The 18,914-nt window shown below is 48.9% G+C and overlaps 1 protein-coding gene across 2 annotated transcripts in view; it reads right to left on the minus strand.

Moving 5' to 3' along the window:
- Nucleotides 1-6,754: 6,754 nt before the first annotated feature.
- Nucleotides 6,755-18,914, minus strand: part of SUSD4 (sushi domain containing 4) — a 141,064-nt gene continuing 128,904 nt past the window's right edge. For both annotated transcript variants that reach the window (XM_011929490.1, XM_011929489.1), the window contains 4 exons: nt 14,929-15,120; nt 13,354-13,498; nt 9,174-9,556; nt 6,755-8,144 (listed from right to left, as the gene is read on the minus strand). In XM_011929490.1, coding sequence (XP_011784880.1) covers nt 8,116-8,144; nt 9,174-9,556; nt 13,354-13,498; nt 14,929-15,120 — 749 coding nt within the window. In that variant the 3' untranslated portion in view covers nt 6,755-8,115. The remainder of the gene's footprint in view (nt 8,145-9,173; nt 9,557-13,353; nt 13,499-14,928; nt 15,121-18,914) is intronic.

Raw genomic sequence — 18,914 nt, forward strand, 5'->3', positions numbered from 1 at the left:
TTCCATAAACCTAAAATTGTTCTAAAAAGTAAAATATATTAATACAGAGATCTCTGTGATCGCACCTAGAGCATACCCAGGAAATGCTGCTGATGCACTCACAGGAATCGGAGAACTATACAGAGAAGGGCGCCCTCCTCAGTCCTTGGGGTAGACAGACATAGAAAAAGGCTCAGCCAACATCAAATGTAACGTGTTCACTTTCTTTCCACTTCCCTCCAATAAGTATGCAGTAGGTGAACATGCTTCATAGAATGGGAAATGCTACATAATTATTAAAAACTTGTGGGCTAAATCAATCTAAGAGATTTATTTGGGCTTTTAGTTGCTTCAAGTCATTATACTCAAGTGGACTCCAGGAGGGGTAGCCTTAGCATCTGCTTCTTCTGGCCAAGGACTAAATGGATTGGGGTCCTGAGCACAGTCACAGGAGGCCAGAATGGCTGTAACTGGTGTCTGTTGTCCTGATCAGAGGGTGAGGGCGGCTTCAGAGTTTCTAGAGTGTGGACCCCATCCTAAGGGGGCACTGGGATAGGGCTGCTCCTGAGCTGGGAGAAGGCAGTTGCTGAGGGGTAGAGGAGAAGGAGTGAGCAGTTGCTAAGAGAGCTGGCAGGAGTGGAGCTGGGTGATGTTTGACTCTGGATTAAAAAAATTTTTTAGGCAAGCAAAGAGAATTTCCACCCTGCCAGAGCTGGGAGACCTTTGAGACCATCTCTTCCATCCTCTCACTCCATAGCTGAGAAAACGGGGCCTGGAGGGATCCCCCAGGGACCCAGTGGCAGTCCCATGCTAGGCTGGGCTGTCCCTGACTCCTAGGCTCATGCTTTGCAGGCTGAATGGGCCTGCAAAACAGCTCTCAAGCCTGAGCACTTCTCCCATCTCACCCAAGTAACTCCTGCCTTGAGCCTTTTAATGGCTTCTCATTCTGAGAGGAACCACTTACCTCCCCTCCCATGGTATGGCAGGCCTTGACAGGCTGTCCTTCTTATCTCTCCAGTCCCATCTCTCTCCCCTTCTACCTACCTCCCCACCCCCACCCAGCCTCCTCTCCATCCCCAATCCCGAGGCCCTGGAAGCCCTGAACACCCCTATGTTTCCCACTCACCCAGCTGTCCTTTGTCTCTGGGACAGGATGTGTGCTCTTCCACCCCCACTTCGTCTCCCACTCTGCCTGCTACCAGCAGGGCTGCCATTTCCAGGACAGCCTTCCCTGAAAGTCCAGGTCTAGGTCAAGTGTCCTGTAGTCCCTCGATTGTGGCTGTCGGCCTACCAGCCCTTATTTCCCACTGGGCCAGAGAACACAGACAGAGCCTGGCGCAGAGGAGGTGCTTCATAAATATTTATTGACTGAAACAGGGTCTATAAATACTTCTTATAGGCTACAAGCAGAAAGTATTAGTCTCAATTCCCTCAGTCTCCCTCTCATCCCCTTCCCCCACCTCTCTATGCATCTGCTGGGGTTAGGTTCCTTTTCCCCATGGCCCTGGAGAACCAGTGGGACAGGGCACCAGGGGCAGCCACAGTGGCTCTGAACATGTGGATGCGATGAGGCTCTAAGTACGGCAGGTTCATGGCTCCTATTCAGGTAGCTGGACTACTTCCTTGGCCATTTAAAACAAGGCATGACTGGTTTTTATCCCTGTGTGGAGATGGTACAAAGGCTGCTACAGCAGCTGAGCACGGCTGGTGGATGCACACACACTCTGCATTAAGTTTTATGCTTTCAACACCACCATGCTCAGTGTCTGCCCTCCCTGACAAGTGACTGCTGCTCTCCGGGGCTCTGCTCTGCCTGCTAGACCAGTCATCTTTACTGTGGTCTTTCCCCTTTATTGCCTTGGGAATGTATGGGCATTACTTTTTATGCTTTAAATCTAAAATAGATGATAAAATTAGGGAAGCAGGTTAGTGATAATCTACAGGGTTGCCTGTGGAAATAATCTGAGTCCTTCAGAGTCATTGAGGGGATTTCTGAGGTTGTCCTCCCCTCTCTGAGCAAAACTTTCTGTAGCATGCAGAGAAGGGTTGTGGTTGGAAGGAGGTCAAATGCCCCATGAGCCAAGGAGTGAAAACTTCCCTTTGCATGGCAAACTCAGCACATAGAAGCCAGGGATGGGCTCTGGGAAGAGGAACCCAGAGGAATGGGGGTAGCACATGTCAGTCTGTCTGCTTTGGGCAGACCCAAATAAGCTTCACCTGCAAACACATTCGAGGGGAAAGGAACCAAGGCAGGCCACAGGTGACTGGTATGCATATGGAGTTCATCACCCACATAAACGCTCCCACCCTCTCACACGGGGCAGCGGCTGTCATTTATCAAATGCCCGCTTTGCACTGGGTGCTTGACTTACATTAGCTGTCATCTTTGCCACAGCCCAGTGAGGAAGGCAGAAGTAAACTTTCTCTAATTTCTACATGAAGACATTGAGATACACAGCCAGCTGGTAGCAGAGGTAAGTTTTGAAGCCAGGCAATGAGCCCGTTCTAAAGCCCACACTCTCTCATGATTTTGCACTGCCTCTGCAGGAATTCCTAGAGATTAGGACCATATTAGGGGAGGGGGATGGGGTCTGCCTGCCGGGCACAGAGAGAACAAAGAAGTGGGAGAGGTACCTGGAGCTGGCAGGGCTGTAGCCCACCAGCCTTTGCATTTGACAGTCCTAGGCCTGCTGTGCGGCCAGGGGCAAACACTTCTGCAGGGACAGGACAGGCAGCTTTGTCTGTGCGCCAGCTGCTGGGTAGCGTGTAATTAGGTGGGAAAGGCTCTAAATGTTCCACATGGGCAAATCACAACCTTGTGATTAAAAAAAGCTACATGGAAGTGGAGTGTGAAGGCGCCTGTGACTTCTGCTGTGCTTGTCATGGGGAGCAAGTCAGCCAGAAAACTGCTGCTCTGCAGTTCCTTGGATCCAACACTGAGCTGAACCTCTCAGGCTGACTTGATGGCACACCCTTGGCTTTGCCACTGCACCCACTTGAACGCACCGCTGAGGGGCAGCCTTCTTGCCCTCTCCCAAAGTAGAGAGCACCGTGCTGGGCATGGTTCTCTCACAACACACTGATAAGGCACAAGACACAATACAGCCCCACCTGTTCCAAACCTCCTCATTCCTGAGTGCTGTGAGAGAGGCTGGCTCTGTTCAGTAGTATCCAGGAGGTCTCTGGGGATTTTTAAAAGAAAATTGGGATCATGACATGCTTGGAATATCATGAGGATTTTTTCCTGCCATGTAAGTGCACTATAATGAGAAAAAACAACCACTGTAAACAATATTTGTGGGTGAGACTCTGATGTGACCCCAAAGTAGATGGATCTAGGGCAGAGGCCCAGTGACTTGATTAGACACTGTCTGATGCTGCAAGCAAGCAGGCTCTGCCTTCCTATCAGCCTCTGTTTTAGGACAATGCGGACACTAATATCTTGATGTATGTGGCACCAGTGTGCTGTAATTTGGATGCTGGTCCTCTCTGAGTCTCATGTTGAAATGTGATCCCCAATGTTGGAAATGGGGCCTAATGGGAGGTGTTTGGGTCACAGGGTGGATCCCTCATAAATGGCCTGCTGCCAGTCTTGCAATGAGTGAGTTCTTGCTCTGTTAGTTCCCATAAAAGCTGTTTTTTTTTCTTTTGAGAAGGAGTTTCGCTCTTATTGCCCAGGCTGGAGTGCAATGGCACAATCTCAGCTCGCTGCAACTTCCACCTCCTGGGTTCATGCGATTCTCCTGCCTCAGCCTCCTGAGTAGCTGGGATTAGAGGCATGCATCACCACGCCCTACTAATTTTGTATTTTTAGTAGAGATGGGTTTCTCCATGTTGGTCAGGCGGGTCTCAAACTCCCGACATCAGGCGATCCGCTGGTCTCGGCCTCCCAAAGTGTTGGGATTATAGGCATGAGCCGTTGTGCCTGGCCAAGAGCTCATTGTTAAAAAGAACCTGGCACCTCCCTTCCTCTCTCTTGCCTCCCCTCACCATGTAATCTGTGCACATGCAGGCTCCCCTTCACCTTCTGCCATGAGTGGAAGCAGCCTGAGGCCCTCACCAGATGCAGATGCCAGTACCATGCTTCCTATACAGCCTACAGAAACTTGAGACAAATAAACGTCTTTTCTTTATAAATTACCCAGCCTCAGATGTTTCTTTATAGTAACACAAAAGGACAAAGATAGAAAACTGGTGCTGAGGAGTAGGGCATCGCTATAAAGATACCTGAAAATGTAGAAGCGGCTTTGGAACTTCACCCAGTTATGGGTGAAGGCTGGAAGAGTTTGGAGGGCTCAGAAGAAGAGAAAAAGATAAGAGAAAGTTTGAAATTTCTTAAGGATTGGTTAAGTTGTTGTGACCAAAATGCTATTAGAAATATAGGCAGTAAAGGCCATACTGACAAGGTTTCAGATGGAAATGAGGAACTTATTGGGAACTGGAGCAAAGACCAGCATTGTCATAAATTGGCAAATAACTTGGCTGCCTTGTGTCCGTGTCCTAGGGCTTTGTGGAAGGCTGAATTTGAGTGATGACCTGGCTGGGCTCGGTGGCTCACACCTGTAATCCCAGCACTTTGGGAGGCTGAGGTGGGCAGCTCATGACGTCAGGAGTTCCAGACCAGCCTGGTCAACATGGTGAAACTCTGTCTCTACCAAAAATACAAAAATTAGCCAGGCATGGTGGTGCACACACCTGTAATACTAGCTACTTAGGAGGCTGAGAATCACTTGAATCCAGGAGATGGAGGTTACAGTGGTCCGAGATCACACAGTGAGCCTGGGCAATAGAGTAAGACTCTGTCTGGGGGGGAAAAAAAAGAGTGATGACCTAGGGTATCTGGCAGAAGAAATTTCTAAGCAGCAAAGCATTCAACAAGTGACATGGCTGCTTTTAACAGTTTATGGTCAGGTATGAGAGCAAAGGAATGACCTACAGTTGAAATTTGTAGTTAAAAGAGAAGCAGAGCATTAAAACTTGAAAAGTTTGCAGCCTGGCTATGGTAGAAAAGGAAAGAGCATTTTCAGGAAAATAATCTAAGGCTAGAGAGATTAGGAAGGAGAAAGGGAGCTGGGGGCTAACAGTCAAAACAGTTGGAAAAAAGGCCCCAAATGCATTCAGAAATCTTCAAGGCTGCCCCTCCCATCACAGGCCCAGGGGCCTAGGAGGACAGAATGTTTCAGGGGACAGGGCCCTGATGTTGCTGCCCTTCACCACCTTGGGTTGCTTCTCCCTGCATCTCTGCATTCTGGCTATAGCCAGGGCTCAAAAGGTCCCTGGTACTGCTTGGTTCTACTATAGAGATAGAAGCAGTAAGCCTTGGCAGCCTCCATGTGGTGCTAAATCTGCAACTGCACAGAATGCAAGAGGGGTGGAGGCTTGGCACCTTCCTCCTAGCTTTCAGAGGGTTTTGGAAAGCGTGGGTGCCCAGGAAGAAACCCTCCTCGGGGCAGAACCCCTGCAGGGAGACTCTGCTAGAGCAGTACCTAGTGGAGCTGTGGAATGAGGCTGCCATGGATACCTCAGAATTATAGAGCCATCAGCAGCATGCAACCTCAGGCTGGAAAAGCTGCAGGCACTAGACTCCAATCTGCAAAAATGGCCACATGGGTTGTGCCCAGCAAAGCCATGGGGTCAGTGCTACCTGAAGCCTTGAGAGCTCACCCCTCATCTAGGATGCTGGACATGGAGTCAAGGGAGATTATTTTGGACCTTTAAGATTTAGTGTCTGCCTTGCTGAGTTTTGAACTTCTGTGAGTCCTCTTACCCCTTTGTTTTGGCTGATTTCTCCCTTTTGGAATGGGGATGTTTACCCAATGTCTGTCCCACTATTGTATCTTGGAAGTAAACAACTTGATTTTGATTTTATAGGCTCACAGCTATAAGGAAGTTCTCTTGAGTCTCAGATGAGATTATGGACTTCTGAGTTGATGCTGGAACAAGTTAAGACTTGGGGGATGAATGATTGTATTTTGCACTGAGAAAATCACGTGAGATTTGGAAGCTTAGGGGGTAGAATTCTATAGTTTAGTTTGTTTGATCCCTCCAAATCTCATATTGAAATTTGATCCCTAGTGTTGAAACTGAGGCCTAATGGGAGGTGTTTGGGTCATGGGAAGGATCCCTCATGAATGGCTTGGTGCCAGCCTTGCAGTAATGAGTGAATTCTTGCTCTATTAGTTCCCACAAGAGCTGGCTGTTAAAAAAAAGCCTGGCCCCCTCCCCTTTCTCTGGCCTCCTCCTGCCATGTGATCTCTGTACATGCCAACTCTCTCTTTCCTTTCTGCCATGAGTGCAAGCACCCTGAAGCCTTCATCAGAAGCAGATGCTGGTGCCATGCTTCCTATACAGCCTGCAGAGCTGTGAGCCAAATACACTTTTTTTCTTTATGCATTACCCAGCCTCAGATATTCTTTATAGCAACACAAGGGGACTAAGACACTGTAGTACCTGTCTCCCTAAGTGCTGTGGGCTGGAGAGGCATCCCTGTGCTTGGTCTGCCTGTCAGGCAGCTTGATGTTGCTGCTGTCTACTTTGTAGGGGAGACTATCAGAGATAGCCCCTCATGCCTCTTCTGAATCGCCTGGTAGAAAATGAGGCACTTGCCCAGTGGTCTCTGAGACAACCTCTATTTAGACGGTGAGCACTGTCTGTGTGTTATCTCCTTCCATCTCTTGTTCTTAATCTTACACTGAATCCCATCATCCATGATCACTGTCACCACCCTGTCCCTGCCCACCCGACTCTACTGCACTATTAAAGTCACACTTCAAACTGTCATTTTCTTTTTAATTTTTAATCAGTCTGTGTCAAGAAGAAACAGGACTTGGTCAAGCTTCCAGCCCTCACCGCTCTATCAGCATAGCAATTTTATGGATCAGAGTTTTGTTTACATTTGTCTAAAACCAAGAGAAGGAGAGAAATCAACTCCACAGATCAGCATGTATTTGAAGAGACACTTCAGGACACTTTGGGAAATTTTTTAATCAATCAGTTTCTTAGGAACAATACCCAGTGGGCACCATGAGACCCTCAAAGTAGGAGTGCAGGAATGATAGGCAGGTGAGGCGGCTGAGCTATCTGGGCTGGGAGGCCAGCCTTCTGGAATCTTAGGACAAATAAAAGGGGGAAAATCCAACCTCACACTTCTTTTGAAGGTGAGATATTTTTACAGAAACAATTTCTGTTTTGGAAAATAAATGTATGGTTGAATTTGGGGCTGGGGAGAACAATGACAATTCTTAACTAGAGAGAGGCTCATGATTCTGAGATAAATGTTAAGTCTTTTCAAAATGCTGAAACAAAACATTACCTTGGTTACTGTCTCCATCATGAGATGTATTTAAATACATTCTGACCATGTGTAAAACCCCCCAGATTTACCCAATGCCATGGATCCATGTGCCACTCATGAATACAAACACTGATGATATGTTACCAGAAGACAGCACAGAGTTCACGAGCTCTACTTTGTGAAAAAATTTCCAGAAAGCAGAGTCTGCCCGTCTTTTTCCTTTCCTTTCTCACTGGAACTGCCACATCCTGCTTTCATCTTGCTTCGAGTAGAGTTGTCTGGGTGAAGGAAGATTCTCCAAATGTCACACAAGGACCTTTCCTTTGGGAGCTGGCCCCTTGCTGAGGGTGCAGGAGGCTCTGCTGTTCCTCCAGCAGCTCAACACAAACTTTATGCAGAGGCTGGCCCATCCAAATTTGGAGTCCAGAGCCAGTTGGAAGCAGGTTTTAGAAGCAAATTTACATAATGTGACATGCTTTCAAGGGGGCAGGGAGGACTTGTCAGCCAATGGGATGCGTGATGATTCGGTGGGATGTGCATGGAATTGTCTCATGTTCCACAGCACGATACACATTTAACACCTCCATCCAAGACCGTGCAAGGGCTTCTCCACTGCCCCTGGTTCCCCATGGGTCTTGGCGAATCCTCAAATCTCATTTAAAGCACTGCCATTGCAGTTTGTCAGCCTCACTGTGGAGCCTGAGATGCACAACGTGAACTGCGGTCCCCATGTAGGTAAGTTAGACATTTTGCCCCCAAGCTCTATCCTTCTGTGACCTCACTCCAAGATACAAGGTCCTTTCCCCAAAGGAGCAAGAAAGTCATCTGGATCCTGCCCCATATTAGGGATCTTCTTCCATTAGAGGAATCTCTGTAAAAGAAGAGACGGTTATTAGCTTAACATAACCAGAAAACACCATGACAATCTGGAATTATATGCCTCATTAAAATATCTACAGTTTCTCAAATCAGTGAGGAGAAGAAAACGTTAAGTTTCACATACCAGTTAATAACCAAATAAATCAACCTCCTATACAACATCTTTCTGTAACAATTGTTTTTTTGCCAGAAAACAATTATGATCTTATTTCTAGTTCATAAAAAATAAAATGTTAGATTTTAACCATAGGCCCTAATGGTCCTACAAGCCAGAAAGTTGCAAATTCAAGTACAGAAAGGCAGCGTGGTTTACAGAAAAGGAACACTGTGGTGGCCCAGGAGACCTCTGTTTCCATGTTGTTACTGCCATTTACTCTCAATATAAACCAGATTAGTGCTCTCATTTGCAAAGTGGCACTGGGGCTCCCCTTCTGTAGGAAACAGAGACCTAATCAATCTGACACATTTTCCCTATTTTACCATGAATCCACCCTTCCTTATGACAGGTACATATACATCTTTTACTTCACATCTGGTAAAAATAACTTCTATGCACACAGAACTCTGGGGCTAGAACACACTGCTGGGCCCTAGTGCGTGCCTCTGGATCCTTCTTCCTGGCATGCATGTGCCATCCTGTCCCTAAACCCCACTTCCAGAAGTCCTACCTAATTAAGGAATAAACAAGAAAAACATTCCGGATCATAAGGACACTACAAAAACAAAGCACCGGCCACTGTTGCCTTTCTACTCTGGATGGCTCACTGCCTTTTGGTGCCTCTTGAAATTTCCATTAATGGGCTCATTACTTGCAAGATGATGGTCATTCCTTACAATAATTGGCCTTGCCCAAGGCCTCTACATGTAGAGAGAGCATGAAGCAATTTAAGCTGAGTGAGAGGTAAGCAGATTGATTCGACTCTGTGCTGGGGGGTGGAGCGTGCGGAGCAAGGAGCTGGCTTGAAGACGCTGGCACGGAGGCGTTTGCAGGTGTGGCTTGGGCCTTGGGGCAAGCACTTACCATCTGCAATGTCGATGCCTGGGCTGGTGGATGCCACCTCCTCCACCGTGCTGGCAATTGTGTCAGGGTTGTCTGAAGAAGGATGGATGCTCTCTTGGCACCTGGGAGGTGAATACAGACTCTGGAGCAGCTCAGAAGAGCCTGAGACGCTGTCACAGGCTTCTGACTCCCTTGGGCCTGTGTCCGTGTCCCCTGAGCCGGGGTATGCCGGGGGGCTCTGGTCGTCCACGGGTAAGGGGCAGCCCTGGCCTACAGAGGCCAGGTACCCAGGGCCTAAGGCACTCAAGCCGCCACTCACAGCCTCGTCGTAGGACGGGAGCATGACAGGCACACCATCTACCACCACAAAGTCAGGGTCACTGCTGGAACTCCGGGGAGGCCCCCTGTGTAAAGGAAAGAAGTGCCAACATGTCAAAGCCATGCCACCCTGCGGATGAGGCCACCCACGCTCCTTCCTGCACTCGGGTCTCAGGGCCCACGATGGGCAGCAGAGCCTGGTATGGAGGATAATATGGAAGAACCAGCCTCCTTTCAGGGGCTCCTCTGGAAGATGATGCTGCCATCCCCGCTGCCAATGCTCCGGAGAGAGGAGGTTTTCTTTTTGTCACTCTCTCGTGTCCTCCTATCTCCTCATGCTTTTCCCTTGCTCCTCTGACCTGTGGGCTTTGGCCTTCTGGCCATAAGCTCACGGGGCAGGGGACAACATAACCCTTTCTAACAGAGCATCCCAGCACCCCTCTGCAGTGTCCTGTAGGATGGGATTGAAAGTGGGGTAGCACTGTTAAAAGTATAGAAAATAGGCCAGGTGTGGTGACTCACACCTGCAATCCAGAACTTTGGGAGGTTTTGCTTGAGCCCAGGAGTTTGAGACCAGCCTGGGCAACATAGTGAAACCCTGTTTACACAAAAAATAAAAATGTTAGCCACGTGTGGTGGCACGTGCCTATAGCCCCAGCTATTCAGGAGGCTGAGGCAGGAGGATCCCTGGAGCCAAGGAGTTTGAGGCTGCAGTGAGCCATGATCGCACCACCGCACTCCAGCCTGGGTAACAGAACGAGACCTTATCTCTTAAAAAAACCAACCAACCAACAAACAAACAAACAACTGTAACTGTGGACTCTGAGTGCCCAGAGGGACTAGCTGGCCCTATGTTCATCATGTTTCTTTGTTGTTTTCTGCTATAGTATAAACATCACTACATCTTAGTCTAGATAGAAAAAAACAAACAAACAAAAACTCAGGAAAGAAGGAAAAAAAAGGAAAGCTGTAAGCACCATGTCACTACCCTGTTCGAGCTGCACAGGCTTACCTCCACCTCCTTCCTCCCACCCCTCATCTAAGCAAGGCCTGGGCTGCTGCTGTGAGGGCTCCAGGAGCCGCGGCAAATCGAGTCTGCGTGGCTGCAGGGCTCCCTTGCGTGGGCGCGCACGCAGCTCCTGGCCTGCTCCCTTTGCTTCTCAGCACTCTGTACATTCAACACTGTCCGATTGGAGCCTGGGGCATCTGACGTCACAGCCTGGGCTCCGTGTGACCCCCACACTCTGCTCCTGGCTTCAAGAGGAACCCAGGGTGGCTAAGAAGTAGCCAATGGAACTTGGTTTCTTCCTTTTTTTTCTTTTTGAGATGGAGTCTTGCTCTGTCACCCAGTGTATTTTTAGGAGAGACAAGGTTTCACCATGTTGGTTAGGCTGGTCTCGAACTCCTGACCTCAGGTGATCCATCCACCTGCCTCGGACTCCCGGAGTGCTGGGATTATAGACATGAGACACTGTGCCCGGCTGGAACTTGGTTTCTTATTGTCTCTGCTGGGAACTGGTGCTGAGGGAGGAGGCCAAAGGTAAAATATCAGGAAGAGAAGACCCAGTTGGGTGGGCAGACCCTGAATCTCTGAGTGCTGGCGGCAGGGCTCTAAACCCAAGAAAATGAAATGTCTGGGGATGGAGGGGAAGCAAAGGCTGTGTGTCTCTCTAATGCTCAAGTCCACTGACTTTTTGAAACATCTTGCAAAGGCTTGGAGATTATGGTGGTGGACTCCTTGTCCCAAAGCTCTTAAAAGCTGCCCAGAGAGGGTGGGAGACCACCAAGACCATGCTCTTCAGGGGGTAGAAGGCAGGAGGCGGGAGGAAAGGAGGAGCTTGCTCCGAGCCAGACTGCTCTCCCTCCACAGCCACCACTAGTTACTGCGTCCTTGACAATGATGCTCCCTTCCTCTCTGGCCACTTCACTGTCTTGTGCTGGCCTCCTTCTCACTTGGGACTCCCTGCCTCCTCACTGTCCCTGGCACCTCCATGTTGTCTAGGCCCGGGTGAACAGACGCCTCTCTTCTCCATTCCTCACCCTAACATTCCACACCCAGGCTACAGCTCCCACAATCTGGCAGCTTCCCCTCCACATGTCCCCACCATGCAACTTAGCTCTCATACACCCCTCATCAACATCCCTGCAGGCTCTACTCTTGTGGAACCTGGAGAAAAAAAGTCCATTCTTGGTTTGCCCTTGAGATTCTGGTCATGTATTTGGATTCATGTCATGTATTTGAAGCCAACCTTCCCAAAACAACTCAAGAATAATATAAGACAAAAGACTCAAGGGCTGAAGAACATCATGTGAAAGGGTTTTCAGAACATTTAAAAAAAAATCTTAATACCTAGTGGATATCCTGGAAACTTTTCTTCCAACAATATGGAGAAAAATAGCTCTGAGGGCCCTTTTCAAGTACTCGAATGCACTATCAATCACAGCCCTGTGGGTTGGCTTTCTCTTTGTAATCCTTAGGCCTTCTTGAGATACTGTAATTGCTCAATGATAGAATACGGTCCCTTGATGAATATATAATAACGTGGAAGACAGAGAGCAGATGGCAGATTGGAGAGGAAGGAAGGTTTCAGCATCGTAGCAAGAGCTTGCTGTGGCACCAGGATGGCACTAATACACCTCTGGGCCTGGGGAGGGATGCAGGTGACACCCACATCTAGCACACATTTGTGGCTAGGGAGAGCGGGATGTGCCTGTCAGGTTGTGACCATGGGGAGTCCCTACTGCCAGGCAGGGAAGAACTGCTATGTGAGGAAGGCTGCCCTGTGGGGTGTGAGGTTAAGGGCGAAGGTGGGCAGGTGCTGTCTCCAGCAGCTCTGCCCATTTCCTTCACTCCTCTCACAGCTGGAAGGTGTGAGAGACACACTGCATTTTCCTGGAGGGAAGAGAGAAGTGGTTAATTCCAGGAGCCTTCTCCTCCATGAGCAATAGTCCCTTTTTCAGGTACATATGACTCTGGGGACTAGGTTGTCTCTGTGGGCAAAAAAAAAAATGCCCTTTTCTGAAGCATTAGGTTCTAAAATGAGAAGACTCTGACATGGCCACAGAAGGCAAGGAAAAGATAGCTTGTATCAGTGGGCCCTGGCTAGTGTTCTGTGGTGTTTTGCTGTCCTTACCTCCTCTTCTTAATGCTCATAAACTTATCCTTTTGCTTTCTAAACTACTTCTCCCTCCAGGAACGATGACTGGCCAGCAGTAGTGCTGGGTGGCTCTTCTTTGTTCCTAAGGGTGCTGGTGCAGTTCTCGTTGGTGATGACGACTTGAGGCTGAAGATACCAACCCGAGCTGATTGGTGCAGCTGAGAAGGATGGAGAAGTGCCTTCTACATGTCCCACTTCAGAGGTTCAGATCAGACTTCATGGAAGACTCTCACTAGCCCTTTCCTGATTCTCCCTGGAATCAGGAAAGTCTTTTTTCCTTCCTGAGGCTTCTCAATGCCTAACACCTTTGTTCACACACCTCTGACCTGTGTCCCAGTCAGCTGTGTGCACGTCTTACCCTCCCTATGAACTGAGCTGCGTGGTGCCTCACTCCAGGGCCACATGCAGGGTGACCATGGTGGGAATGGTGCCCCTGGGTGGAGCAGTCCACAGCCTGCAGTCCTAACTCTGTGATCCCATTGCTTGCCCCCCATGATGCCCACCTGCGAATGGTCAACTGCAAGAAGGAGGGGGAGAGGTAGGAAAGAAAGAGGAAAATGAGGTCTGTCTCCAGCTTGGTGCTCAAAACATCCCAGAACATGGTTTTTGCTCTCCCCTGTTTCCCTTAGGAGCTCCAACTTTTCACTCATCACATTCTCTCTGCTGCTAAGGGTGGCTGCATTGAGTCAGACCTCGAGCCACAGCTGCCAAGACATGAAACTGACCTGGGGGGAAAGTGGGCCTTGAACTTGGTCTGGAACATCCTGGCCAGGATGACGAGCAGCAGCACAAGCAGCACACTGGTTGCCGTGAACGCCACAATCTTCCACGTGGTCAGGAGGGTCTCGTGGGTGCTGGGCCATGTTTGCTCTGCGTGAGGGAGAACAAAGCTGTATGTGAGGCTCCCAGACCATGAGAGGTGCCAAGGTTTCCCGTGGGCTCATTTGCTGGATTTATTTGGCACAAGAGATGTATGCAAGGTGCCTTTGATCCCCAGGGCTCCCTGGAGATACTATGTGCATTGCATCAGGATCCACCCAACCCTAAAAACCTATCTCCGGCATGGGCTCTGCCAGGTTGCAGACCTGCATGCTCACATTCTAGTCCCAGGCGCAGGCCTGGCACAGGCTCAAATAACGCATCTGCCTCTTGAGAACAAAGGTGGGCATCCCTCTTGCCTGGAGAAGTTGCTCCGAAATGGACCAAGGGCTGGGGGAGTGGGAAGCTGGGCCCTTTGTGAGTGTTCTGGGATATGCTGTAGGGTTGGGTAAAGCAAGAAACAGAGAGTAAAGAGGACCCCTGTTCCACAGCTCTGATGCCCTATCAGCTGTCTGCCAGGTCAGGGGCAGCAGGAGCAGACCCTTCCAGAAGAGACTCTTATCCTTTGGGCACAGTCCACCCTGTCTCTTAGACACCTCCCTGCCTTGTCATGCCCACCCTCTTAGACACTCTCTCTGCACTTCTCCCCTCGCTGGCTCACAGGATCATGTGTGCACCTCCAGAGACCCGGCATTAACAAGCACTTCCTTGTGTCCAGGGGAGATGCATGCAGTCATCAGCACTGCTCAGGGCAGCATCCCCAGCCTGGAAAGGGCTGGGGAGAGTGGGAAGGAGACAGTGGGTGTATGCTGGTGCCCCAATCTCTATCCTGTGGTCACTACCCGGGTGCACTGAGGCCAGTGGGGAAGGTGGTTTGCAAGTAAGTCATTTGCTTTTAACTATGAAGCCCTGAAGCTTGCAAATGGCCTATTGTTTTATAAGTGAGATCAGGTGTCACCCACAGTATTATTTGTATTCTGATATGCGTCCTTGAATGGAAGAGAAAGATAAAGTTATTCATCGCTTTGGTCCAGGGCAATGCATGTAATTCTGGTCACACCCATAGACCTGTGTCCTTACCAGTGGAAAGGGATAAGGCTGGGAGAAAAAAGAGTGCAGAGGCTGGAGGTCCTTCCATGGATGCTAGGGGTCTAGGGACCCTGTTCAGAGGGTCAGCATTTTAACCTGGGAATGGCAGGTTAATACTCCTGACCCTCTGAACAGGGTCCCTAGACCCCTAGCGTCCATGGAAGGACCTCCAGCAGACAGGTTAATACTCTTGACCCTCTGAACAGGACCGATAAGCATCTGGCACAGAGCCCAACAGCAGCCCCATCGACCCGCAATGATATGTTTCGATATCCTGTTCCTGACACTGGGCGTGGGAGGAGAGATACAGCTTGGTACATAGCCACCGCCCACTATGTGCAGATGGTCCAAGGAGGGTCCATCATCGTCAAGGGCGAGACCTTCAGACTTACCTGATTTGATGCAGTAGACTTGATAGGAAGGAAACCACTCTCCGTACTGGCAGGTGATATACTTGTAGTCGCTGGTGAGGCTGTAGCCAGGATCACAGTAAAACTCCACCACGGTTCCATGGTTGTAGCGTTCACAAGGCCGTGGATGGCAGACGAAATCTCCGTGACTCACCATTGGAGGTAATGGACAAACTTGGGCAGTAGGGGAGAATAAGAGTTTCAGTACCACATGCTCACCTTTGTCTGAAGCCCTTAAGACAAAGAATGGCCTAGGAGAACTCAGTTAAAGATGTGCTCATAACTGAGTTATGGATTAATCACGAGGCTACTGAGTTGTACTAGAGATGATCTCTTTTTTAGTATTTCATGGAAGGTGGAATGGAAGCCTGCTGTAATATTCTGAGCACGTGCTTTGGTGACAAGGCATTGTGAAGTACATCATAAAAGAGAGGTTTGTTTTACAATGCAAAGAGTATGCCTATTCAATAGAGAGTATTAAGCTACTCTATTAATAATGCATGCTATTATGTGCCAGATAACCTAGTAAATAAAATTAAGATATTTCTGGACAAAATCTTTACTGAAAGGCATAGTTATCCCAAGCCTGTTTCTGTGACGACAGTAGTAATTTGGGTCTATTAAAATCCAGGGCAGTGTCCCTAACCTGATCCCCTACAGCCCTGCTGAGGCTTGGCCAATGACGAACATGGAGCAATTCTTCTAGCTCTGCCTGCAGAGCCAGGGCACAGCCTCCATGGTAACCAGAGTTAAGTGCTTTAGGCATGAGGCTTGGTTCTGCCACCACACCACACTGCATGACCTTAAGCAGATCCCTTAACCTCTTTGAGCCTTGATTTTTCTCCTCTGTCAAATGGAAGCTTATTCTATCCTAGGATGATGCCTTAGGGTTCCGACTCGAATATTCCATCATGTTAGGGGAAGAAAAAGTTGTTTTTAGTGTCCTATCTTGGTACTGCATTCTAGGTTGCAAGGTAAGAATGGTTCCATCTCTGTCACCAGAAAGACGGCTTCAGTGGGAGTTCGGTGCCTTTTATGCCACAAGGAGCTCTTTCTTGGATGAGGACACAGAAATAAACAGTGCTGCCGCTTAAACATTCTTAAAAAAACAGTCAAACCACAGATTCTACCAATGCCAGCTTCAAACCCACACTCATGGAAACCAGTAAGAACTTTGGCCAAAAACAAACAAACAAATAAACAAACAAAAAACCAACCAAAACCAAAAAGAGTTAACTTTTGATTCCCTTCCTTGGGGTAACCAAACACCCTGGCCAGTGCAGAACAGGCACTGCCCACCATACAGGCTAGAATTGGTGCCCTCTCCACACTGGCCACTGAAACTACTTATGGCAGCACTGGGTGCCCACTGAGGCTGGATAACAAGATGGCCCTCCCTGCAGAGCAGGCCACCCTGCTGGGGGTGTCCCAAGGTGTGTGAAGCAGGGTCAGAGGCACGCTACAGGCACTCTCTCTAGTCCTGCAAACAAAACACTGCAGTGTAGATCTTGTTGGTTCTTTCAGAGAAGGGGAAACAGAAACTCACAGAGGCAACTAGAGTAGTGAGTAGAAGTCCAGGCATGCTCTAGACAGACCTAGGTCTGAATTCCAGCTGAACTACTCACCAGCTGAGTGACCCTAAACCAATCCCTGCTCATCTTTGAGCTTCAGGGTCCTCGGCTGTACAAGAGTCTCTGAGGGCTATTTTGAGAAATGCTGGTGAGGGCTTAGTTCAGGGCTGACAAACTGATTATTCAGGGAAAACCAGGACTCGAGTATCTAAACAGATGGAATTTAATGAGGTGATGGCAAAGTGGAGAAGCCAGCAGGAACACCCTGAGATTAGTAAGAGTAGGAAGACACTACCACTCCTGGGCTGGTGGGATGACGGGGTCTCGTTGCTGGGGTCCCTAGTGGAAGGTGGAACCATGGAGGTCTATCACGTGGGAACTGGAGCCCAGGGACACTCAGACCCTGTTGGAGATGCCCCCAGGGTAGGAACAGTGAGGGAGAAGTAGCCTGGTTCTCCACCTGCCCACCCTCCAGGCTCCCTCTGGACAAAGCCAGTGGGGAGCCAGGTGACAAGGGGATCTGGGAAATGGGGTCTGTGGCGGACAGCCTGTCTAGATCTGGTGCAGTGCAGGGAAGGTCCAGGGGAGATCTGAGGCTGGCAGGCCCAGGGTGTGCTCAGTAAATGGTGGCTGTCAGGTGGCTGCTGTGCAGATCCCACAGGTGGACACTGGCAGAGATAGGCTTTGAACTCTAACTCTGAGGCCCAGGAGCTTTCTGCTGCCCTGCCCCAGGGTATCTCCTGGGCTGGCAAATGCAGTCACATAACCACTTGCATTTCCACAAACAGGGGCTCTTTTCAAATTTGCTACCACCAGGGTGCTCTGGGAGCATCCCCAGGAAATAAAGCAGAAGGAAGCAAAGGGAAGGACAGCTGATGAGGAAGAGGGAGAGCGAAAAAGGCACTGGCCGTGTTGTTGAACTGGTTCTGGGAGATCCAGGGATGAGGCAGTAAGGGCTCTTCTCTCCTCAGAGGCCCTCCTCCATGCTGCTTCTCCTCTACTCAATTATTGGGAGAACACAAGGAAGGGGTCTCCAGTGGCCCCAGGACTGCCTGGGGACCCCCTTCCCTGCACTGCTGAAGGGTTCCCCAGCACTGCTGTACGCTCAGGAGCGGCATCTTCTCTGGGACAGGAGGCCCTTTCTGTGGTCAAGGGTATGGCAAGTGTCCATTGACAGATGAATGGATAAAGAAAATATGGGCAATATACACCATAGAATATTATTCAGCCTTAAAAAAGAAGGAAATCCTGCCATTTAGGACACAATGGATAAACCTGGAGGACATTCTGCTAAGTGAAATGAACCAAGCACAGAAAGACAGATACTGCATGATTTCACTTATATGTGAAATCTAAAAAAGCTGAATACATAAAAACGGGGAGCAGAACACTGGTTACCAGGGTCGGGGAGGTGGAGGAAATCAGAAGATGTAGGTCAAAGGGTAAAAGGGTGCAGTTCCATAGGATGAAGTCCAGAGCTCTGATGTATAGTATCCAGACTCCAGTTAATAATACTGTATTATACACTGGAAATTCACTAACAGAGTAGATTTCAGGAAATGGATTATGTTAACTTACTTGACTGTATTAATTATTTCACTGTGTAGATGTATCTCAAAACATCATGTTGTACACCTTAAATATCTAACATTTTTATGAAAGAGAAAAAGGTACACAGAGCAGGAAGGCACTTCTCCTCAAAGGCTCTCTAAACAAGCCCCTGAGGGCCACTGTAGGATTAGAAAATTACCAAAACTGTTCTCAAAGCATAGAAAACGTCATGAAAGAGCCCACATAAATGTATGCAAGTTTGTTATCAGCAGCATTTTTTTCTCACTGGGCCTAAAGGATGAATGACTGTTCAAATCACTGCATTCACTCCAAGGCAAATGGTCCCATGGTGTGCTCAAGAATTTCTGTACCGTACAGATCAACCATTTGATCAATCATTTAATGAGCAAAGGCAGGCAGCACAGAGTGGCATATAGGGGCGTGGGCGTGGAGTTACCCAAATTTGTGTTCAAACCTCAGCTCTACCACTGATGAGCTTCACGGTGTTAGGCAGCTTGTTTGACTTCGTGGGGTCTTAGCTTTCCCGTCTGTCTAATGAGTGAAACAATTCCCAACTCCTCCAGTTGTTGCGAGGATTTGAAGATGTATGAAAACTGCATAACACAAATGCCAGGGACACAGTAGGCACTTAAGAAATAATAGCTATTAGTATCACTGGTCCAAACTTGCTGGGGTTCCCATGCTGCCCTTCCCATACTGGGGCACTACCAGGCTCCTTATGCAATTAGGATACCTGGGATTGCACCAGGGAGGCCCCAAACATTCAGAGAATGTGAACGCATCTCATCACCACATTTTCTCAGAGGCCAGATAAAAACCATCCAT

This window comes from Colobus angolensis, unplaced genomic scaffold (genome assembly GCF_000951035.1).
Source record: "Colobus angolensis palliatus isolate OR3802 unplaced genomic scaffold, Cang.pa_1.0 Scaffold81, whole genome shotgun sequence".
Classification (NCBI taxonomy): Eukaryota; Metazoa; Chordata; class Mammalia; order Primates; family Cercopithecidae; genus Colobus; species Colobus angolensis.